Source organism: Crotalus tigris, unplaced genomic scaffold (assembly GCF_016545835.1).
Source record: "Crotalus tigris isolate CLP2741 ecotype Arizona unplaced genomic scaffold, ASM1654583v1 scf7180000020218.1340706, whole genome shotgun sequence".
In the NCBI taxonomy this organism is placed as follows: domain Eukaryota; kingdom Metazoa; phylum Chordata; class Lepidosauria; order Squamata; family Viperidae; genus Crotalus; species Crotalus tigris.
In genome coordinates, this window is record NW_024097911.1 from 219,886 (window position 1) to 244,442 (window position 24,557).

Below are 24,557 nucleotides of genomic sequence, written 5' to 3' on the forward strand. Positions count from 1 at the left end.
CTGGCTCCCTTGGCTAGAAAATGGAGAAGAGCACCACCCCCTAGAGTCAGACATGAGTGGACAAGGGAAACCTTTACCTTTTACCAGGGAGATAATTCTAAACTAAGCAGAAATATCCTTATTGTATTCTTACTCCTGGCTGCAAAATTGAGAATTGCTCTAAACTGGAATTTTCTAGACAACTTCTCAATGAATACTGGTGTGCAGAAGTATGCTCAGTTTCTCTTATGGAAGAACTGATAAAATTCAAACAATGACTTCTCAAAGGAATTGAATCACATTTTTGTCAGATCTGGAAAGATTATATAAGTTATGCTCATAATAACAACTTTTCTACTGTTAAATTGAAAGTTATGTGTAACCTATGATTGAATGTCGACATATTGGTATGTTCTGTTACCTTGTATTCTTGTTCCTTCTTGCCTCACAGAATATTACAAATCTAGGAGTCCTTGTGTGTAATAAGCAAGCTGTATCTCCAGGGTACGGTACTTTCTGCAGTCTATGTGAAGGAATACAAGTGCCTCATAGTATCTCTTCTCTTAGCTCTGACAATGGATAAAGGTAATTTAAAGGTTTCCCCTGTCCAGTTGTGTCTGATTCTAGGGGGAAGTGCTCATCTCTGTTTTTTAGCCAAGGAAGCCAGCATTGCCTGAAGACACTTCCGTGGTGATGTGGCCAGCAAGACTACATGCCAAGGTGCATGGAAAGCTATTAGCTGCCCAGCGAAGTGGCACCTTTTTATCTCTTTGCATTTGCATGCTTTCAAACTGCTAGGTGAGCAGGAGCTGAGGTAAGTAATGGGAGCTCATCCTGTCGCGTTAACGCTCGGGTCTTGAACCTGGGCTGTCAGTTGTTCAGTTGACAAGCTCAGTGTCTTTAACTGCTAAGCCGTTGTGCCCCCAGACAATGGATAGGAGCAGCTCATTGTGTGGTTTAAAGACCCAGCAGCTCCCTCTACTTTACCTGCTTGCAAGGCATTCCTTGAGCAATACTGCAAGAATAATGGAATTGGATTGGCTTTGTAATCTATGATACTGCCATCCTGGTCATGAGTTAAGTGGGCAGTAGTGGTGATTCCAGTGATGTTGAGAACAGGTTGTTCTTTCTGCTCTTTTTTAAGCAATGAAAGCAATTATATGCTGAAACCAGGGATGCAACACTGAACTCACTTATTAGATGGATGCAATCTTCTGATTTATTAAAAAGACATTTCCAGTTTGATTAAAACTATTTGTAAGAAATACTCTATAGCTGACAGGCTCCCTCACAGAAAAGTAACCGTTGTTTCTTTCCCACAGAAGGAAATTATACTTCTAAAGACATACTTGTCTTGGTGCACAGGTACCATTTAAAAATAATGTTTTTCCTTTTAAATGCACTTATTCATTTATGTGCAAATTTATGTAAATTCAGTGGAGTAACTGATGTGTAACTTACGAGTGACCATTACAGGCAGGCAGCTCCATGCTAATAGGTAATTAATAATACATAATAATAGAGAACAAAAAGAATCAATTCAGACAAACAAAATAAAGAACCCCAAAACAGAAACCACCAGTAATAGCTTCATGGAGCAAAAAATAAAATTGTACCATATCTGATTTCTCCCCCCCCCCCCACACACACAATCGAGTAATTAGATGCAATGCAAATCTTTATAGGATAAGACTCAATGTTAGTGCCCTTACTTCTCCCGCAAACGCTGTAACTCCAATTTCAGGTCCTCGTCTTCAATTTCAGATTCATCATCACTGCTCATTGGGGAAGATGCAGAGTAAAAAAGAGAACTACGCCTCTTTGGGTGGGTGCCGCCCCTTTCCTCTTGAGACTGCTGGTTTGACTCCCAGCCTTCTAGGCTGCCACCACCCATAGGTGCAGACAGTTCACTGTCAGAGCTAGGCTGCTTCTGGATCACATCCCCTCTCAACCATAGCTCTGAGCAGGACTGCCCACTGCTTGCGGTAGCAGAGGTCTCCTCCACTTCCTGCTGTTCCGTGGCAGTGCAACGTGCATCAATTTCACCCATGGCACTGGGCAAGGTAGCCATTTCTTTTCCTCTAGGACAGCCTTCTTCTGTTCCAAGCTCCAAGGAAGGAGACATCTCAAAGAGTTCACTTTCTGAAACACCTGAGGACAACTGTTGTGGAACTGTAATGACCTGAAGCCAAAAAAAAAAAAAAAAAAGACAGAGAAGAAAGGCAGATTTAATTCAGTAGAGTTCTACAAAAATGAAGCTTAAAATGAGCGGGTATAAAAGGATGTGAGATTCACGGGGCATAAAAAATATATGCATTTCATTATGCACATTTAAACACTTACTTGTCTTCAGCTTTATGTTAATTAATCATCTGTCCTTGGTAGGTGGAATTAGATGGAACTAAGAATGAGTAGAAACTTTAAGGAGACAGATACTTTATTTCATTCACTTAAATTTTAAACCCCTGTCTTTAAAATGCTTTAAATGAATAGCCATATATTTAAAACAATGCCAATCAAAGTAAATAAATTTAAGTAAAAGATGACAAACATATTATGTTCAACATTTATTGTTCATTCAAGACAGAGTAAAATATATTTTCATAAGAAGCGAATAAATGGATTTGAACAAGAGAACAAATATATCCATTCAAAAAAATAGGAAAACAGTGTGACAGGCCATGTCAGCTCAGATTTGAACTACAATTATATAAACCACATCTGATTCTACAGCCAAAAAGCCATTCAAAAAAAGAAAAGAAAACATATTATATGACCCTGTAAAATACGTATGAGGATTAGACCACAAAGAAGAAAAGGCTATAGAGAATAATAATTTTAAAAATCATGACACTATAACCAATTTTTATATATTCCCTTAAAAATGCATTTAATTTATGAATGTCAATATGTTTTGTAAAGCCTGCCCAAAAAAGCCTTCAAACTGCAGCTAAACTATCTGCCAGCGTGTAATGAAGAAGCAGGACAGCACCCAGTTGTTTTCTGCAACAGACTGAGGAAGGAGGGAGAGGGAGGAGGAAGAGTAAAAAATGACTTGGAGCAATTTAAAGCCCAAGGACCATGCAATAAGCACCTGAATGCCATTTATCCTCAAAGAGATACTAGATGACAGTAAAATGCTACTGCAGCAAAGAACAGAAAGAGTTGCACAGAAAATGATTGCAGGAAAGGAATACCAGTGAATGGGTATTACTTGGCTCTTTTTCCCTTTAGCAACAAAAATTCTGGTCCCAACTGTGGTTGTAAACTGAAGACTATCGTACATTAGAATTATACATGAAATATCTAAGCCGGTTCTGCAATTCTCTAGAAAGACTTTCAAACAGATGATTTCCCTAGTTGCCAAAACAAATTAATAGTTCAGTACCTCATTCTATCCAAAACAGCACATAAAATTCTCCTGATTTACTTTGTGTACGATAAATAAGGGATTACATTTGAGTAATGCAATCTGGGTACAAGCACTCAACTGACAAGTACATTGGGCAGCAGGAAGAAATACAGTATTTATTTGCACAATTGTCTTGAATTTCAAATAATTTCAGTTGCGTAAAAGAACATAATGCACAGTGGAGACATAAAATCTGTTCCAACATATTAGTAGTCCTCAACTTACAATCACAATTGGGACTGGAACTTCGGACACTAAACAATGTGGTTGTTGAGTTGCACCCGATTTTACAACCTTTTTATACCATGCTCATTAAACAAATCTAGCTTTTTGCACTGACTTTGCTTCTGACTCTGGGATGCTGCAACTGTCATAAATACATGCCAGTTGCCAAGCACCCAAATTCTGATCATGTGACCAGTTCTACAGTGGTAAGGGCAAGGGCCATCTGTAAGTCACTTTTTTCAGCATCATTGTAACTTTGAACAGTTGTTAAACAAACGGTTGTAAATTAAGGACTAGTTGTATCACCATCATTTCTCCTTCTTCATTTTGTTGTTGGAGCTAACTATGATGTAGCATTACATCTTCGATAGCAGATTTTCTAACCATGCTTAAGTTCATGGTTAGAATGGATTTGTAGTGTAGGGCTAATTTATGCATGAAATGTTGATGTAACAACATTTTATTCCAAAAATAACGGAGGAGGAAGAGGAGGAAGCAACACAAAGAAGTTACATAACATCTCCTAACTTTCTAAATCTTAACAGATGACAATTCTATATTTAATAGACCCCTTACTAAAATATTAGGCAGGAAAAAAAATCTCTTCTTGAACCTCTCAGCTTTTGATACCATCGATCATGGTATCTTTCTGGACCAGCTTTAAGAGGTTGGAAGTGGGCAGCACTGTGATGCTGGCTCTCCTCTTTCCTGCAGGGTTGATTCCAAGTGTATTGATGGGGGAGAGGGGGGGAAGGTCCAACCTGTGGCCTCCTAGTTTGTAAGGTGCTGCAGGGCTCAGTCCTCTCTCCTCTCCTGCTAAATATCTACATGGAGGGTAATCCAAAAGTTCGGGGTGAGGCATCAGATGAAACCCAGCTCTATATTTCCACCCTGGCTTGTCCGAGTGACGCCATTAATGTTCTATCTCAATGTCTACATTTATGGATACAGATGAGGAACAACAGGCTTCAACTCAACCGTAGCAAGACCAAGTGGCTCTAGGTTTTAGGAGCCACTGGTTTTGAGGGCTTTCCATTTTTAACTCTGGATGGGGTTGCCCTCCTTCAGATGGAATCTGTGAACTATGTGGGAATCCTCTGGGACTCCTGGCTAAGAATAGGCAGGCACAGGTTTTTCCACAAATACATTTTGTACGCCAATTGCATCCCTTCCTGGACTGGGGGGGGGTTCTGTTTATAGTAATTCATGCCTTGGTCACTTCCCGATGGGACTGTGCGTTATGTGGGGCTGTCCTTGAAGGACGTTCAGAAACTTCAAGTGGTACACAGTGCAGCAGACAAGCAGTGAGAGCTGCCTTTCATTTCATGCCTGTGACACCTCTGTTTTGCTAACTGCATTGGTTGTCATTATGCTTCCAGATTCAATGCACGCTACTGGTAGTTATCTATATAACTAGGCATTGGGCTGGGTTACTTGCAGAACTGTCTTTCTCCTTCACAGGATCTACCTTTTATTCATTGTTTGCCATCCAGAGCCCTGTATTTGAAATGGCCAGCCATATAAATTTAAGAAATAAGTAAACACTATCTTAGTTAACCATTTTGCTATATGTAAATAAACAAGTTGTGATATAAACTAGAGCTCATTCAAGCAATATTTTATTCCTGCACAAAATCCATTTGCAGGTAGAAATTTGCATAAATCTCATATATATATCATCCCTTGGGAGATATCAATAAAATGTCTTGCATTAAAACTGAGGATCAGTTTCAAAGTCAAAATTTTCTTTCTGTCTGCAAAGCCAGTTGACCCAGACCAATGCTTGGAGAAACTAGAACCCTAATTTCTGAAACTGATTTTAGGCAGAGTGAAATACAATCACTCATCCCATTTTTCCTATCAGATTTCAATAATTAGAAGTTGATTCCTTTAGCTCACATAATCAATTTTTTCAGCAGTAAAGTTTGCATGCAAAAGAATTTTGTATTGGTTAAACAGAGTGAGATTTCATCAATCTTGGCATTATCTGGAACCAAAAGAACTGACTTCTAGTTCAAGTATTTTCTTAGCATCCTGCACAGGTATCCACAGAATCAAATGCTTTTGACAAAATGACATAAGTAGTATCACAATGTGGAAAGGCAAATGACCAAAGCAGTGCAAGCTTGGCCCTTTTATACATAGCATAGCATCATAACACATGTATAAGAGCAGCAGAGCTTATGATGTGATCACATTATGTTATTTTTGTCATTTGCCCTCCAAAGCCCATTGCAGATGATTTAGAACCAATTATTGGCCCTGATTGGGAAGGAATTTACAGCTCAGAAGTAGGTGTGCCAAAAGTCTAACTTACATTCCTATCATCTCCAAGTAAAAGATAAGCAGTACTGCGTATTTACACCGTGAAAAATCTCTGCTGCAGAGGCAAAAGAACCATCATAGGTTATAAAGTACTAGACCAGGGGTAGGCAACCTTGGCTCTTTTATGACTCGTGGATTTCAACTCCCAGAATTCCTGAGCCAGCCATGCTGAGGGGAAAGGGAGAGGTTTTCAAGCTGAGCCATGCTGGCTCAGGAATTCTGGGAGTTGAAGTCCACGAGTCATAAAAGAGCCAAGGTTGCCTACCCCTGTACTAGACAGACAGAGATATAGTTGACCTGGCATAATATACATTTCTATACAGAATGCTATATACTACTGTACAGGTTCTGCTGTAACATATAACAGTGCCCTTTCATCCTATTGTTATGGAATCATATCTACACATGCCTGAACCAGCATTGCTGTCTTTGGAGACAACTGGATAAGCATCTTTTAAATTAAAAAAGACAAACTGAGGATTCATCTATAGTTAGTAAGGCATAAATGTATTGTCCCCAAAATTTGTTCCCTCTGCTTGAGGCTTCCCAATACAAAAATAGGAAAGCTCCACTCTGCAGTAGATTCAAATATGAACGATGGCTTCATCTTCTTGACCCACTTTCTTCTTCTGTAAGCCCTTTTTTAAACAAAACAAAACAAAAAACTAAGATAGCTGCTGTTCTTTTCCTAAACCCAATTAGATGCAGTTCCTGGGGGGGGGGTAATTTAAATATCCCTGCATCCTGTGATACTGATGAGAATCATCTCCTAACTGCAGCAATTAGGAGGGTGGAAAAATCTCCCTTGGATGCAATGGGACCTTTTTCTAAGCCTAATTACCAAGCTAGGAAATTGTCTTCAAAATGGCAAATGAGAAGCAGTGATAGAGAAAATGGGGGGAGGAAGCAGGGAGGGAACTAGAAATACCTTGAAATATGAATAAAAAAGTACAAGAAACGAACTTCAATAAAACATGTGCTGAATTCATGTCTATTAGAAAAGACTGATTACTTTGCCCGGGGTTGAACTTAAAATCAAATCAGATTATGGTTTTTTGGTTTTTAGTCAATTGGCCCATAATGGATACGTCATATAATAATCATATACAATTTTTTCAGGCAATCCATTTTGAATTTGTAATGCCCTGTTTTGAGTTTGAAACAATTGTTTTACTCTCTCAGAAATCTCTCCAAATTTGAATCAATTTTTCAACTGAAGACAATTCAGATTTGAATAGTTTGCACAGTACTAGTAGATAACATATGCAACCTTGTAGCTTACAGCTACAAGCCTGTGTTACTATGTAAACCTGATCAAAATAGCGTATCTCAAATTCTTAAATAATACAGCATAGAACTCGCAATGAAGCATGCATTAAATGATATTCATCTGCTTCTCATAATACATCAGAAAAGTATAAGCCAGCTATCATTCATTCAACAAAGCTATAACCAAAAACCTGAGCTTCAGTTATTCTTACTCAGTTATTTTTACTCAAGTTAAGATAATGACTTAAAACATATGCCACCTAGAACAGTGTTTCCCAACTTTAGCAATTTCCAGGTGTATGATCTTCAATTTTCAGAATCGTCAAATATGGGAGTTAAAGTCTACACATTAGGAAGTCAACCAGTTGGGAACCCAACTCAATACCTCAAGTAATTATTACAGCTATGCACTTGCTGAAAAGCCAACAAGAATTGTTGCGGAACATACATCCTTTATTCAACATATCAACAATAAATTATTTTTGATCCCCCTCATACATTCATTGTTGGATGGGACATATTTGAGTATGAATGAATGAATTAAATTATATTTACCTGAAACCTGCCTCGCTGGAATGATCCAGCTCCAGATTTAGAATGACCAGATACTTTATTCTCTCTGATTGCTTGCTCAGAAAGAGAAATCCAATCAGGAGCAACATCAGCAGTCATGTCCTCTGTTGTGATTTTTAAAAAAGGGAGGAAAAAAAGGCAGGTGGGGGGACAAACACAAAGGAAAAACAAAACAGGTTGGGTCAGGTAAATCTGTGACCATGTGAACACTTACAAACAGTACTGCATTATAAAATAAGATTCTAGTATACATGTAGGCTTTTTTTTAAATATCCCAAGACCTATGCTTCTATGTGGAATGAAAAAACTGGTTAATCAAACTGGAAAACAAAGTGGTGACAGATGAAATGTTACACAGGGATATATGGATTTGCAGGAGATGCCCAAATTTTTTTAAAAAAAGGAGGAGGAGGAGGAGGAGGAGGAGGAGGAGGAGGAGGAGGAGGAGGAGGAGGAGGAGGAGGAGGAAAGAGAAACATACTTAAATAAATCAAAACAGATGTTACCTAGTCTAGATCCCTGACTGTAAGCACACTACCTTGCCGGACTTTTGATCTCTTGAAAAAACTGGTCTGCCGTAGCCTGTATGCCCAGCTTTTTAATTTGCGAGTCCAGGATTTCTTGCTAATAGGGTTTTTGAGACTAGGGCAAGTAAAGCTTAGGCCAAAATATCCACCTCCTGCATGCAGGTGCACAGCTCCACCACTTGATTCTGAAGCAGGACAAGCCACAGGATTCTCAGGAAATGAAGTCTCCAAGGACATCTCCTGAACAAAACAAGGGGAGCAGGGAAACAAGTAGAAAAAAAATAAACAATATTTGAATAAGAGGATGGGGATGCTTCACAAACCACTTGAACCACATTCAAGATTACCTTCTTACTTGATGTTACATCAGCAAATCTCTAAACAAATCTAAATGTCCAATTCCTGAAAATCTTAATTGGTTAAATGAAAACAATTAGGAATGCTTAAAACCCAATTTTAAAACCTCATTTAATTCACTTGTTAAATCAATTTTATTTAATTTTACATATAATCAGATCTCTCCTCCCTATTACTATTCACATACAATCAGATTTCTGTTCCCATTCAAAAACCACATGTTCCTTAATTGATGAATAGGGAAAAAAACATGTTGGAACCATCTCTGTGGAGTCAATGTTTACCTTTCATTTGCCAGGATCAATGAGGGAAATGAATTTATACGGGGATTCAGCAATATTCTGCATTTCTTCAGTGGGCAAAACAATTTTCAGCCCTTACCAACCCTGTCAATACTCACATGTCTGCAGAAATCCCTGGGAGCAGAAGTAATAACCTTGGCCTCTTGCCTCATCACTGGCAAGCTATCAGGATGACTTTCGGATGGAATGAGTGCAGCTTGAGGATCGATCTCTTGGGGGGAATTAGCGTCTTGTGTTTCATGTCCTGGGAAAGGGAAAGTATCTTCAGCAGATGAGGAAAATGGAGACTCCACTGCACTTTGTGTGTCTTTCTGGCTCTCGGGAGAAGTGCCTGACAAGCTGTGTTCCTGATACAGAAGTGTCCGCAGCTTTTCATCCAGAGTTTTGATGTTGTTATCAACAAACTCCATCTTAGGAGGGCCCTCACTGTCTGACTCCAGAATGGATGTGGAGAGAATTCCTTCCTGACTTGGAGTCTGCACCAAAGCAGCTCCTTGCTCAGCGTTTATTACATGTTCTGCTTCCTCAGTGGTCAAAGTCTGACAAGACGTTGGTTTGGATTCAAAGGCTTCTGTGGACAAATTCAACTCATTCGCAACAGATGCTGGATGAGGTACATATGAAGATAGGGGAGCTCCATTAGACTGAGTCTCTGCTGGCAAAGGGTCCAGCCAAGCCTCGGAATCGTAAGTAGTAACGTCACTATTGTCACCTGTAGAGACAGATGGTAATTTATCCGTGCTGCCTTCTGCTTCATGAGAAAGAGCTGAATGTTCAGGTTCCAAAATTTGGGGTTCAGATATCACACTGTCATTTGTCAAATCCTCTGAGCTGAAAGAAGGGCTAAATTTATGTTGGTTACTAAGATTGTCTACAACTTGTGGACAATCATTGGGTCTCTCTTCTTTTGTACTTTCCTTTATGCAATCTGTAACAAAACAGATGAACAACTGAGGCTGACAAAATAAAACTCCAGAAAAAAGCACATTATTAATAAAACTTTAAAAGCCCATGTCCATGTTGATTACTACTACTGTCTCTTTTAAAATGTAACATTTCACAGTAAAGGTTCGTTAAAGATTATTATGACCAAGGGGGAGATGGTTTAAAAAATTCAGATGTCGCTATTTTTAGACTCGCTTAAATTAAGCCCTACGAATTTGTAAAAGAAGATCCTCATCAGAACTGGTATCCTGCAGGTATATTGCAACCAAAATTCCCAGAATTCTCAGCTAGCATGGCTCATGGCATTACAATCCCAACATGTTTAAGGGCACCAAGGTTGGGAAAATCTAGACAAAAAAGATATCACAGAAAGAGCCCAGAGAGAAACAATGAAATAACAAAAACTCAGATTGAGGTGATAAAATCTTGGATTTTTTTCTTTTAAAATGTTTATTTTTAAGCTACGTCTCATTAAGATGCTTTGATTAAAAATAATAAAAAACAGCAAAGTAAAAACTAAAAGGATGGGTTGGGAAGGGAAGGGGAAGAAAACAAGATCATATGAACAATAACATTTAACGTCTGGGCAAATAAAGGTTGTTGGTTTTTTTTAAAATTATTTCCAATTATTTTATTAAGATGGAACGGTCATTGTTTTATTAAATATATAAGTTTAATGTTAATTATTATATGAGAGTGATATATTTATTTCTTGCCCAACCCTAATCCTAATGAAATCATTAATTTTCTTCATCGGGGGTGATATAACACAAATTCAGTAGTGAACTGAATATGGGTGAAGCTGATTATACTGTGTTCTTTGTTAAAACATGAAGATTTGCTGCAGGTATTAAAGCTGATTTTATATAATTTATGGTGTCACTCTTTATGACTATCCATTACCATACTAATGTAAGAAAAAATAAAGTAAAAAAATAGCAAAGTTAATTCTGTCACCATAATTATTGTGCATGAACCAATAAGGCCACAAACAAACACTGTTTTTTAAAGAGTGACTGAAAAGAATGGTAAAAAAATGTGACATTTCCATCAAACTTAAGAAAAATGGAAAACATTAGCACAAAATATGAACATAAATCACTTTAACATAGAGTTAAGAGGCTGGGATCTCAAAGAACAAGCAACCTCTATTAACTGTTTGGCTATCCCTAAAATAATGAAGTATTTTCCTATGAAGATATTTATAGGAATATATCGTCATAGGAAAATACTACTATTTTTTTCCCCCAAACAATTTGCTTTCAAAATGGGAATGTGATCAAAGGGCAAATAAGGCTTTGTGTGTAAGTTTGTTTAATCTTTGGGGGGATGGGATGTGGTTTCAAATTCAGACTGCGTTCCTTTCAAGTAAATGCAATAGTGAAAAGGAAGATTCTCAAATGGTCTGCTGTTCTTCACCACCATTCACCTAACACTTTGCAATTTGAGCCACTTCTATTTAAGCAGAGCCCAGTTCCAAAATCATCCCGATGTTATACTACCCCTAAGAAAAATATGCATTTTTTTTCCTAAACCGTATACAGTATTCACCTGCGGTCTGAGATCCTTCAACACTATTCATTGACTCTACTGGGGTACAAGACGTCTGGGTTTCTCTGTTCTTTATCGTTTGGTTGATGCAAAACCTCCAGCGGCCAACAGGGGATGACTGGGGAGCAGCATCACCTAAAAGGAGAGAGAGAGGCAAGCAGGGGAAAATCATGTCATTGTTTTTGTAATTACAAGAACAGCACTGCTGTTGCAGAAAAGGAATCTTAAAAGTAATATGATAGACAATCAGCAGGGCTAATCCAAAGATCTGGATTTGAAAGGGGAAAGCTGATTTGCAATATGCATGGGTGCTCATGCCACCCTTGTTGATAACAGCACATGGAAAGACTTATTTTTCCTGAATTTTCATGATTGCTGCTCCAAGAGGCTAAGAAAAAGTGTGTTTTATTTAAGAAGTTAAAATGTCCAATGTGTACACTGATGTACGCTTTGAATAATTTTTCCCCTTCAAGTCTGGATCACTGTAATCCAACTAATTAGGATTCCTGTGTTAGGTGATAATCTTTAATATTAGGATTAGAATTAGGATTAGAGTTATTAGACATAAGGGAACCCTAAAGTGTATACATCTGAGTAAATATTTGCTTACTAAGTATTTACTTAGTCTGACACTGTGTGAAGGTGGTCTTTCCTCCTTCGTGGTTTTTTTAAACAGTATTTAGATGCATTTTAAAATATGAAAGTAGTGTTCCTTTAGAAGCCATTAATGGAACAGAAAAGCTTTTCTTCTTTTCCCTTTCCTTTCTGTATAAATCGATTATTCAAAATTATTCATCTTCTGGCTGACAATACATACACCTTTGTTTATTCGTTGTTAATGTATTAAGTAATTCAATTTAGAGACCACCTAATTCCACAAGAAACTCATTCTGGGTGATTTACAACATTAACTGCAAGAAAACAATACAACAATGAGACCAAAAATTGTGAATATCTGGAAGAAAGAGGGTATCTAATTGGATAAAATTCTACAGAGGCTTGATACCACCGTATCCCAAAGCCTAAGTTTAAGGATGTTCATTAGTAAAAACAATGCTTCTCAGGCCATATTTCAACCATATTTATCATAAATTGCATACACATCTATGAAATCTGCATTATGTGACATATCTGTGCTTTACTTGCCTTTATTAAATGTACTGGTACATGACATTTTGATCCTGCTTCAGTAGAACTATTTTGTATTAATTAACTTTATTCATTTGTACTATTATTTAATTTCAACTGAAACAATCAATAGTACTGCTGAAGTGTCAGACAGTAATCATGAGTTTAATTTCCATGGAAAGACAGTCAAATCAATAAAGAATATGTGTATGCATGTGTACACACACGTAATCAATAAAATAGTCAGATTATTAGTAAATTCAATATATTTCCTTTTAATTAAGAGTTTTATTCTTTCTCAAGAGAAAGCTCTCCGATACACATCTGGCTTGCATGACATATTTCTATTTTATCAAAATTTACACTGATTGTATCATTAATCACTTAACCCAGAAAAACCCATAACTTTTATTCACACCACAGACTGAAGGATTAGAATCCAAAGAGCTGTATCAAGCTCCACCAAGGTTTAAACAAACCAAGTAACAATCATAATTTGCTTTTGAAAGCTCAATATATTTTACAAATCTCTTCATGTATGATAAGAAAGACTTCTGCTTTATAAACACAACCAATTATCACTCAACTAAGTCTTCCCCAACATGCTAATTCTACCTCTCCAAACTGACAGCCACCACAACAGATGAAAATTTTGCAAGTTGTATCCTAATATTTATTTAGTAGCTTTATTGGCCAGCTCAATCCAAAAGAATTATAAATACTGCCAATTGTGATTGACTATGATAATGTTTGAATTATGGAACGTTGGATTATGGCCAGAATCATAAGCATTATGGTTCTCTGGGGACCTAAAAGACATGCATGCTAGAATTATGTGAAATTACAAAAAATAAAAAAATAGATGCTTAGTTTGAGAACAATAATAAAACTAGTATTGTTCTGCTAATGCAATTATTGAAACAAAATTAAGAAATCAATCATGTTTGAAACTGACTGGTTTTGTATCATATAGAGCAGAGGTGTCAAACTCATTGCGTCACAACTTTTTTTCCCTTGCCGGAGCTGGAGTAGATGTGGCTTCTGTGTGATGCATCTGGCCCACGACCTGGCAGATTGACACCTCTGATATTGAGGACAACAATACATAGTTCACACTAGACAACCCATAACCAGTTGGGTCCTTGTTTCAGAGATAATTTGTTAAAGAGAAAACAGAACGACAGGAGTGGGCAAAAAAGCAGTGGGATTGTGAGTGATTTTGGACTTCCTTCTGGCTTCTCCATTAAGTTTCCTTGTGGGAAATGGCAAAGAATATCAGAATCCTTCCTTCCTTCCTCCCTCCCTCCTTTCCTTCCTCCATTTTCTTTCCTTCCTTGTTTCCTTCTTGATATTAAAGTGCAAACTAAATTGGCTAAAATGATCATTCCATGTTTGGATACAACACTGCAATGCTGTAGTAGTGCTCCCTGTGGTAATTGCGAGGACATAGTTGTCCTGGAGCAAGACCTAGGGGAAACTACGATACAGGTCTTGCAGGATGCTGTCCATGATGCGTATTATCAGCAATGGAGATAATACCAAACCTTAGTGCATGCCAACTTTCACAGGAAAGTTGTCAAAAGGCTAGTGGCGCATCCAACTCAGCTGGCTGGCAAAATAACCCATTTTATGAGTAGCTCAGGCACACCATGGTCACGTACTTCATGTACTTCAAATTCATGCCATTGATAGCTTTGATAACCTCTTGAGATGTATAGTCACGTGCAGGACTGGGCCAATGTTAGATGAGCCAACAGGGATTTGCAAGTGTGGAAATCTGACATCAGAGATTTCATCAAAGTGCTGCTGCTGCTAGCCTTTCAAGATTAAGCTTGCCCTGCCATCCATTTTTCTCCTTAATGCACATGTAGTGCTCAAGGTCTTTTGCTGCCTTGGCGTTCATTTTCACTAGTTAATACAAATGGTCTCAACGTACGACCACAACTGAGCCTAACTTTTCTGTTGCTAGGTTTCTTAAGTGAGTTTTGCCCCAGTTTATGACTTTTCTTCCCATGATTGTTAAAGTGAATCGCTGCAGTTCTGAAGTTAGTACCACGGTGGTTAAGGTAATCTGGTTTCTCCACTGACTTTGCTTGTCAGAAGGTCACAAAAGGAGATCACGTGACCCGGGGACACTGCATCCTTCATAAATATGAGTCAGTGGCCAAGCATTCTAAATTTTGATCATGTGACCATGGGATGCTGCAACGGTCGTAAATGTGAAAAAAGATCATAAGTCACTTTTTTCAATGCTGTTGTAACTTCAAAAGGTCACTGAACGAACTGTTGTAAGTAGAGAACTACCTGTAGATGTTTTTCTCACCTTCCGTGGTGGACTGCAGTACATATAAGTCCTGACAGTGATTGGCTTTGGTGGTGCAAGAGCTTTTTTTGCCACTCTTCTTGCAGTGATGTATTTTTGCTAGTTTCTGGTGTTCTTCTGCATCCACCTTTTCTGGTATTCCATCTTCTTTTCCAATACTTTCTGCACTTGCTCCAGCCAGTCACATCTGCTCGTTGATCTGATGTTGTTATTCAGATAGTGCTATTCCTAGTGTTATTCTCACTAAGAGAGAATATTCTCTATTCTCAGTGAGAGTAGAGCACTAGGAAGCAGTAGAGAGCAGTCCATGCGGCATCAAGCGAGCCTGTGGTGACTGGAGGAAACACAATGTGGTTAATTAGCCACCTTGTGGTCTTGTACTTTCCACCCCTTGGTTTGTGGATCTGGATCTGTCATATTGTTGCTATTCTTTGCACGCTTGTGGATCTTCTTATTGGCAACAAACATCCAATTTGTTGTGGGGCGAGGATAGAATGACTTTCATGTCCATAATAGTGGGCAACCTGTGTCATTGGCTGAGGACAAGTCAATCTGGCTGCTGCTGGCATAGGTGACCAAATGACTGAATATTTTTTGAAAAACACAAAATAACAGGGTTGGAAGGGACCTTGAAGATCTTATAGTCCAACCCCCTGCTCAAAGAGGAAACCCTACACCATTTCAGACAAATGGTTGTCCAATCTCTTCTTAAAAACCTCCAGTGTTGGAGCACCTACAACTTCTGGAGGCAAGTCATTCCACTGATTAATTGTTCTCACTGTCAGGAAGTTTCTCCTTAGTTCTAGGTTGCTTCTCTACTTGGTTAGTTTCCATCTGTTGCTTCTTGTCCCGCCTTCAGGACATGTTGGTTGGAGAACAGGTTTACCTCCTCTTCTTTGTGACACATTGGTAATGATGAAACTGTTTGCTTCAGAAAAATCTAGGACTTTCTGCCCATTATTACTTTGCATAGCATATCCTTTGCCACTGTCACAACTGTAGCCTTCCTGAAATTGTCCAACAAGTAGGTTTAAGTCACTGCAGAATAGTAGCAGTTTTCCTGTGGGCATGCAAATACACAATCCTATAGTTCCAGTCAAAACTATTCTTTTCCTTCTTTTTCACATCCAGTTTGTGAAGCATAGGCCCCCAAAAAACATATTATCGATGAATAGGGTTGATCATAGTTAATATGAGGTGACTGGAGTCTCAATGGACCTCAGCAACATGGCTGCACAGATCAGCTATAATGAAGCCATGGTGGCGCAGTGGTTAGAATGCAGTATTGCAGGCTAACTCTGCTCACATTGCCAGGAGTTCGATTCCTTCGATCCTAACTAGCTCAAAGTTGACTCAGTCTTCCATCCTTCTGAGGTGGGTAAAATGAGGACCCAGATTGTTGGGGGGAATATGCTGACTCTGTAAACCATTTAGAGAGAGCTGTAAAGTACTGTGAAACAGTATATAAGTCTAAGTGCTATAGTACTAGTGGTATAATAACTACATCTTAGTTACTGGACACACTGTGGCAAATTAGCTAATATCCTTCATTGTCATGAGACTTTTAGTTTTTCCAACACATTTCTTGTATGTACACAATACCCATCTTACATTGCTTCAGCATTTCTGCAAGCTAACAAGTGCATCCAGTCAAGATGTCAATGTTCTATGTGGCAATGTGTAATGGTTGTACATTTTGTATTTAGAATGAAATTCCTGATTTGTGTACTAGAATCTATTAAAGTAAAATTAAGTTCTAAATATTTTTTGTTACTCTCATATAGAAGAAAATGCAGGAGTGCCTAAAGCTGATTCTGCATTCAAACTGAGTTAGTCTAAGAATTTCTCTTTTTAGGATAAATCTAGCAAAGTGCTGTTTATTCCTACTAGATCAGCATGCTAGCTAGCTATACGATCTTTGAGAAACTGTCAGTGAATATAAAGAATTTGGTTTATTGGCCACTAATTTTTCCCAATGTCATCACTCAGAATCAATTCAGCTTATTGTAAATGTCTCCTTAACAAGGGCACTTTAAACAATTTTGGGTGGGAGGGGGTGGGAGGTATAATCTTAAAGAGTTGATACTGAATACAACCTATGCGTCTATGAGGCATGCCTTTTACCAAATGGACTCTAGTTTTCTAACATTTCTTAATTTTCTTAAAGCTCCATCAAGCCAACTCCAGACATAATACTAATATAGCAACGCTCATTAGGAGCTCATTATTTGCCAGTCTTCAACCTATGATAATGTCATTAAAATGTTTAGAATATTCCAGTAAAATCAACAGGACTGCTGAAGAGAGACAACTATTGACTCTCTGCAGCAGCCCAGAGAGTCAAAGATAAATTATCATAAGGGGATTGAAAGGACAAAAGTAGAAAGAGCTGAGAATAGAACTTTGCCAAAAATCTACCATGTTCCATAGATTCGTTTTAATATAAGGATGGTTTTAATCTTGTGGACTTCAGAGTGTTGCTTTGGTCCTGCAGGGTTAAATGTTTTAAAATAGTTACTTACTGCCACTTTGAGTAGATGCTGGGTTTATCTGAACTTGTTCAGAAGGTCCTGCCTGAATTAAAAATGAATAGATAAATATAAAAAGGGAGTTTCCCAATATAAGTACACATCTTTCCAGAAAACTGGCATTACTAAAGAAGCTAAACTTACTTGGCCGTTATTTGGATCAGAAGGAGCAGATTCCATGCCAGCGGCTCGTTCTTCAATAGGAAGACTAGAAATGATGTCTTGAGCCTGGCAAACAATAGCTCTCAGTTCGTCAACAAATTTATCCTTCTCATTTTCCAATACAAAATTATCTTCAACCTAGTAAGTGGAAAAGGGAAGAGGGGTAGGAGAAACAGGATAGACGATATGGATACAAACCTTATTTTGTTCTTCAAATTCTGGCTATCACCATTCCAACAGGCTGTAGAAAATTAGATCTCACCCATAAATATTCACATTCCAAATATTCACAGTTATTACGAGACACTGAAAAGAATATTAATCTTGAAAAAGTATTCTAAAAAAATGTACTGAAGTTTTATTTCTCAATAATGCTAATGTTTGTTCCTTTATGAAATGCCATCTCTTCTCACATGCTGCCAGTGTACAATTCTTCTACTGCATTTTGTATTAGTGGAAAAACTGCAGCTTTTTGAAATACTAATATCCATCATATCCACTTTTCTCTTACAAAGCAAAATACTAAATCTCTAATCTCTGACATAATTTTTTAATGTATACAAATGCCTCTGGGAACCATGTGGGAGAGTAGAATTATGGTAAGCAGCAACATCTATTTGTCTCCTGATGAATGCATGGTTTGTGATTAGCCTTGGACACCATGCTGTCAATTTTGTGAATATACCCTAAGTGATCTCATTATTTCAATGACTTCAATAATCGATCGATGATAGTACACACTTATTTAGAAGTAATACCCCTATAATTCTAAATATAATTCTATGAATGGTCACCTGAAAGTACGTCCCATGTGATGAAGTAGCTTCTAAATAAATAAATAACGTCCATGATGCAAAGTTAGTTTTCAAATAGGACATGTATATGCTTTCGAAATCTCCTTCCATTAATTTAAATGTAGGCCCTGAAGATCTGGCTCTGCCAGTTGACCTGGAGACCCAATGGGCAGCATCATAACTGGAGGTAGCTACTAAACCAGTGGTGGCGAACCTATGGCATACGTGCCAGAGGCGGCACTTGGAGCCCTCTCTGTGGGCACGTACGCTGTCGCCCCAGCCCCGCCTCCCCCCACAGCCCCCTCCTCCACAGAGCAGCGCAGCCAAGGACATGGCAGGCCAGGCAACAGGGACAAAATTCCACCCTCGTGCCCCGTTGCGCGCAGATGATGTTCTGGGGTGTGGGCGGAGGGTTTGGTTGCCATGGCACTGCAGGGCTGCCTGGGTGATCTGTGGCAGGCCATGGCGGCAGTGGGTGGCCCTGCGGGCGGGCGGGGCAGACGGGGTGGGGCAGGCAGGGCGGGAGGCGGAGCGGGGGGCAGGTTTTGGGCATTCGGTCTCTAAAAGGTTCGCCATCACTGTACCAGACTAATTAACTGACCTCAGCTCCCCCCCCGTGCTTCCACACATCTTTTTTAAAATTCATTTTATTGCAGTTTCCTTGTTTATTTTATTATTTCATTAATTATTGTTTGATTTTTCAAAATTATTTTTCCCATTTTTTTTTTACTGTTGTAAGCCCCCCCCCATAGCCCCATGACAGGCTGGGCCATGAATACATTTAACAAATAAAAAAAATATTTAGCACTAAAATATGAATTATATTACTAGTCTAAAGGAAGCTAACAACTTTCAGAGATTCCAAATCTGATGTTTCCAAAAGTCAAGTGCAGCCATATATTTCTATCCTTTATTCTCAAGACATTTCTCTAACAGACCCTAATCCTCTCCATTTTTATACTCTTCCCCAAAACCAGTATCAAAATTAATTCTCAAATAAATAAACTGTAGGCATATGAGCTGCAAAACTAAGATTTGGCCTTAGAAGAGTCTATATAATTTGGCAAATATTATGAAGAAACAGGGTACTTGCATTTGAACTATATAGCATCTAAATAATTTGAATGCCACTAGTAAGGAATTATCTACTTTGAAGCAGGGCATATGTAACTTGCCATGTAATCAGCTATGTCCTCTGGAGCATCTCCATCAACATCAAATTTAAATGTAACCATCTTGTTGTTGTGCGTTTCAAGTTGGCACTCAACAGTATTGTCTCCAGATGTTGACACCTGATTGAACAACAAAAAAGACATTGTGCTAATAGACAAAGGCAGAATACATCTTTTCTTTACAAACACCTAAGATAACCGTATACTTTGCCACCAGTTCCGTAAAATCACATGACCAGTTCAACAACAAAGCACGATTAATTCCCTTTACTATGGCAAGGCTCAACCTTGTTAATAATTTTTGTTTCAATGTACTTTGAAATACATACATTGAATGTGAATATAGTAAAATTGAAATACATAAATGCATTTCAATTGTATTTTATCATTAGAATTCTCTGGCACTTATCATCGGTAGATGGCAAATTCAACCTCCAGGAAAGAATTAGGATTCATAGGAGATTGCTTTATCTTTTACTGAATGAAACAGTGTGTCAGTAGAGGGAAACTAGCTGGTTCTGCTCTTTCCATAGCCCATAATGTTCACACATGTCTGAAATATTGCCTGTGAATTAGAAGTGATTGAGCCAAAGTACTAGTTCGTTCGGAGGCTGCAGTTGGTTCAGAACGCAGCCGCGAGAGCGATTGTGGGCGCGCCGAGGTACGCCCACGTGTCACCTATCCTCCGCGAGCTGCACTGGCTTCCTGTGGGTCTCCGGACGCAATTCAAGGTGTTGGTTATTACCTTTAAAGCCCTTCATGGCATAGGGCCAGGTTACTTACAGGACCGCATTCTGCCACATAGTTCCCAGAGACCGGTGAGGTCCCATAGAGTGGGCCTCCTTCGGGTCCCGTCGGCCAGACAGTGTCGGCTGGCGGGCCCTCGGGGAAGGGCCTTCTCTGTGGTGGCTCCGACCTGGTGGAATCAACTTCCCCCCGAGGTTCGAACAACTCCCACCCTGCCGGCCTTTAAGAAGGCTGTTAAAACCCTCCTGTTCCGGCAGGCCTGGGGCTGATGTCCCCGGGGGGGGCCGGGATATGATCGGACTCGCGGTATGACTGTGGTATGACTGCTTTATTTTACTGTTTTATCATTGCTTTTAACTTTGTACGCCGCCCTGAGTCCTTTGGGATTGGGCGGCATATAAATACTGTAAATAAATAAATAAATAAATAGTTCTTGATAGAAAGAGAAAATAATTCACTACCTACAATAAAACTTAATGTGATTTGTCTTGTTTTTGCTTAGCTATGAATGAACTCAAGCACTATGATTTACAAAACATGACTTCTGCCTTAATGTACAAGTTCAGCCAATTGTGAGTCAGTTAAAATTGGTCACTGTTTCATACAGTCAATATGTAGAACCTACTTTACTGAGTGCATGGCAACATTAAATCACTGATTTAACTGCAAGCAACAGCCAGAATTGTAAAAACATTAGTACTTAAGCTCAGTAAACAATCTCTAAAGTTGGTTGTTGTTACAAGATTTGAAGATATGCTCTTATGTAACCCTGTTCCTCTTCTACATCCTGTTCTCCAGGATCATGCAGCATTTTGGAGTTAGTGAATTATTTGTAATTTTGAAACGAGCACTGTCAGAAAATGGTGATTAAAAGAGGATTTTGCCCACATATAAATTGGGACCTACTACAGAATGGCCAGTCATAAAACAGTTACTTATTAGATAAGTTTGTCTTCTACTTCTCAAAGTTACCTTGGGCTTTTATTTTAAGCACATTCCAAGCAAGGCATTGGGGTGCAGTTGCTCACTGTTTTTATTTATTAAGTATTCCTATAAGTGCTATGTGAAGCCCAGTGGCCTTTTTTTTTCTCAAGAAAAATGATGCTACTTGCTAGTGCTTTGCTTCACAGCATGCTTTGGTAATTTCTTTGTTAAAAAAAAAAAAATAAGGTCAGAGGAGGCAGGAAACCTGGCCAGCAATTATGTTTTTATATCCGTTTAAAAGCCTGAAGTTTGAAAATATACAAACCTGCAGCACAGTGAGTTGAAATTTGGTTCCCTTCTCTGGTCGGGCACAGGAGGTCCTTCTCTGTTTGCTCTTGTCTTGCTTACCATTCCCACCTGGAAGGTCACAGCCAGTCCCAGCTTCCTTTGGAAGGTCGGGAACTGAGCTAAACAAAAAGGAAAGAAAGGAAACAGAGATTTAAGGACACAGGCATATCCGTATCTCCTAAACTTTCTAAACATTAATAAGTATAAAACTTAATTTCCAATATTATGGCTTAATATGGCTTAAATCAGAGCCAAACCAATAAATATAAGAAAGATAAAATATAGACTATAGCAGGCACTACTTGTTCAGTAACTTAAAAATGATAAAAAATGTCCATTACAGCTTATACTGAACACATATAACTACTGAACTAAAATGCTTTTGACAAAGAAACAGTATAAATTATTATGTTTGGAAAACTGCCAAATTGGTTCTTTATTTGTATTATAAAACATCCTAAACTCAGCAGGACCTAGGAAATTCTGTTCATGCATGGAAAGTCAACTTCTACCCGTGGAAAATTTCCAATCCAAAGCTCTTTCGCTGGCAGAATGGGAAAGGAAATGATTTTGCTTAGCGGATAATTGAAAGATTTTGACCTCCTACTTCGAGGGTGGCAGTTTTCTGAGCACACTTTCACACAGGGAATCCAGTGCAAAAGAAGCTGAATCCAGCAAAGTGGATCCGTTAGAGGCACTGATCTGATTTTGCAGAAAAGTATAATTGCTCTCAGACTAATCTAATCATTGTTTTAGGGATATTTTGCACTTACAAGTTTAAAGAATATGCAATTTAAGTTAAAACTGGATTAAAACATATTGTCTTTAATCTATGTTACTGTGGGTCACAAAGTCCTCATTGCAATAATTACTTCATAAGTTCTTAATTTTGGGATAGAGGTAGGGAGGGCTATGTGAGTGATGGCAAGGCCAAAACAACAGCCATAAAATTTCACTCAGGTTCAAAGCAACTTTGGGTATATATCCACACATCCTCCCATTCTCCCACTACATTCCAACCTAGGAAACAGGAGAATTAGAACTTTCTTCAGTGGCAGCTTATTATATTTGTGCTGTGCTCTAAACAAAAGAAAATGCACATGAGGGGAGATAGCACATAGCTATGTAGGACAGGGAAGGCATTAGTTTTGCCCATTGCCCTTATGTTCTGCTGAAATAGTATGTAGAAAAACAGTGTGGGCTTACTATACAGTAGGTAATTTTACCATAGGTAGTCAGAGAAGTGGCCAAGTATTGAAACTGAATAATGCAGCAAAAAGACTTTTTTAATAACTTAAAATAGATAGTGTTTAATGAATTGTTAAAGACACACTCTAAAAATGCTTAATCTATAATAATAATAATAATAATAATAATAATAATAATAAAGTTGGAAGGGACCTTAGCGGTCATCTAGTCCAACCCCCTGCTCAGGCAGGAAACCCTATACCATTTCGGACAAATGGCTGTCCAGTTTCTTCTTAAAAACTTCCAGTGTTGGAGCATTCACCGCTTCTGGAGGCAGGTTGTTCCACTGGTTAATTGTTCTAACTGTCAGAAAGTTTCTCCTTAATTCTAGGTTGCTTCGCTCGATGAGTTTCCATCCGTTGCTTCTTGTCCTGCCTTCAGGCGCTTTGAAAAAAAGCTTGACTCCCTCTTCTTTGTGGCAGCCCCTGAGATATTGGAACACTATCATGTCCCCCCTCGTCCTTCTCTTCATTAAACTAGACATACCCAATTCCAGCAACCATTCCTTATACGCTTTGGCCTTCAGTCCCCTAATCATCTTTGTTGCTCTTCTCTGTACTCTTTCTAGAGTCTCAACATCTTTTTTACATCGTAGTGACCAAAACTGGATGCAGTATTCCAAGTGTGGCCTTACCAAGGCATTGTAAAGTGGTATTAACACTTCATGTGATCTTGATTCTATCCTTCTGTTAATGCAGCCTAGCACTGTGTTGGCTTTTTTGGCAGCTGCAGCACACTGCTGGCTCATATTTAAAAGATTGCCCACTAGGACTCCGAGACCCCTCTCATAGTTACCATCTAAACCAGGGGTGTCAAACTCGCAACATCATGTGACGTGTCACAATGTGTTGCGACTTTTTTTCCATTGCCGGTAATGGGATGGGGGCGGTTTCGTCATGACGCATCCGACCCATGGGCCGGCAGTTTGACACCCCTGATCTAAACTATTTCAGTAAAAAGAATCCACGTTGTGTTTTTAACATTTTATTTGATTAAAAGAACCACCTAAACACTTCATCTTTCTTCTCATAGTCTTTGAGAACTGTCACTGTTACTACTCCTTCTCAAGTCATCTTTGGTTTCTGGATACACTGATAGTCCTCTCAGTTCTTCACTTATGAATAAAGAATATAGTTGTTCACCAAATTTGGACACAATATTCTAAGCTACTTTTCCCCCACTTAAGAGTCTCCAGTTTTACTATACTGACTCTTGGATAATGTGAGTTGAAATCCAACCCTCTTTACTGCTGTGACAACCAAGTGAATTAATTTTAGAGCAAACTCACCCTTGAATAGACTCTTGTTTTTGAACTGCTGACTGATGCTCATGTTCATCTGATACTGAGATGGAAACCTGTGAGGAGAGAGTGGGTAAACCAATGTGTAGCATTTGCTCATTTCCCCTGAATAGAATAGAACTTTTAGAAAATAACTAACTGTAGAACATGCAAATGGTTTATGAGTTTGATATAGCATATGCTTATGCTTTACTAGCTAAGGTATCAAAGATAAACCAGAACAATATTTCACCTTGGAAGTTTTAACAAAGTATTGTGCTTGCTTTTTTCCTCTTAGCTACTTAAACTGTGATATTGTAGCAATTTTCTTATTATTTTACAGCCTCCTATAAATCATCATCTTTGTGACAAGATAAATCACCTCTTCATTACTTTTATATTGGCACACTGTTGGTTAAATGATACTACAAGAGGCTAC

The 24,557-nt window shown here is 38.5% G+C and overlaps 1 protein-coding gene across 4 annotated transcripts in view; it reads right to left on the minus strand.

Moving 5' to 3' along the window:
* Positions 1 to 24,557, minus strand: part of WNK3 (WNK lysine deficient protein kinase 3) — a 93,390-nt gene that overhangs the window by 11,439 nt on the left and 57,394 nt on the right. For all 4 annotated transcript variants that reach the window (XR_005559509.1, XM_039366052.1, XM_039366054.1 and 1 more), the window contains exons 11-20: positions 24,128 to 24,195; positions 21,569 to 21,710; positions 19,576 to 19,692; positions 17,589 to 17,744; positions 17,439 to 17,490; positions 11,466 to 11,600; positions 9,068 to 9,897; positions 8,460 to 8,550; positions 7,766 to 7,887; positions 1,692 to 2,161 (exon numbers count right to left, since the gene is read on the minus strand). Coding sequence is in view for 3 of the 4 variants with exons in the window: in XM_039366052.1 (XP_039221986.1) it covers positions 1,692 to 2,161; positions 7,766 to 7,887; positions 8,460 to 8,550; positions 9,068 to 9,897; positions 11,466 to 11,600; positions 17,439 to 17,490; positions 17,589 to 17,744; positions 19,576 to 19,692; positions 21,569 to 21,710; positions 24,128 to 24,195 (2,183 nt within the window). In the remaining variant the exon portion in view is untranslated. The remainder of the gene's footprint in view (positions 1 to 1,691; positions 2,162 to 7,765; positions 7,888 to 8,459; positions 8,551 to 9,067; positions 9,898 to 11,465; positions 11,601 to 17,438; positions 17,491 to 17,588; positions 17,745 to 19,575; positions 19,693 to 21,568; positions 21,711 to 24,127; positions 24,196 to 24,557) is intronic.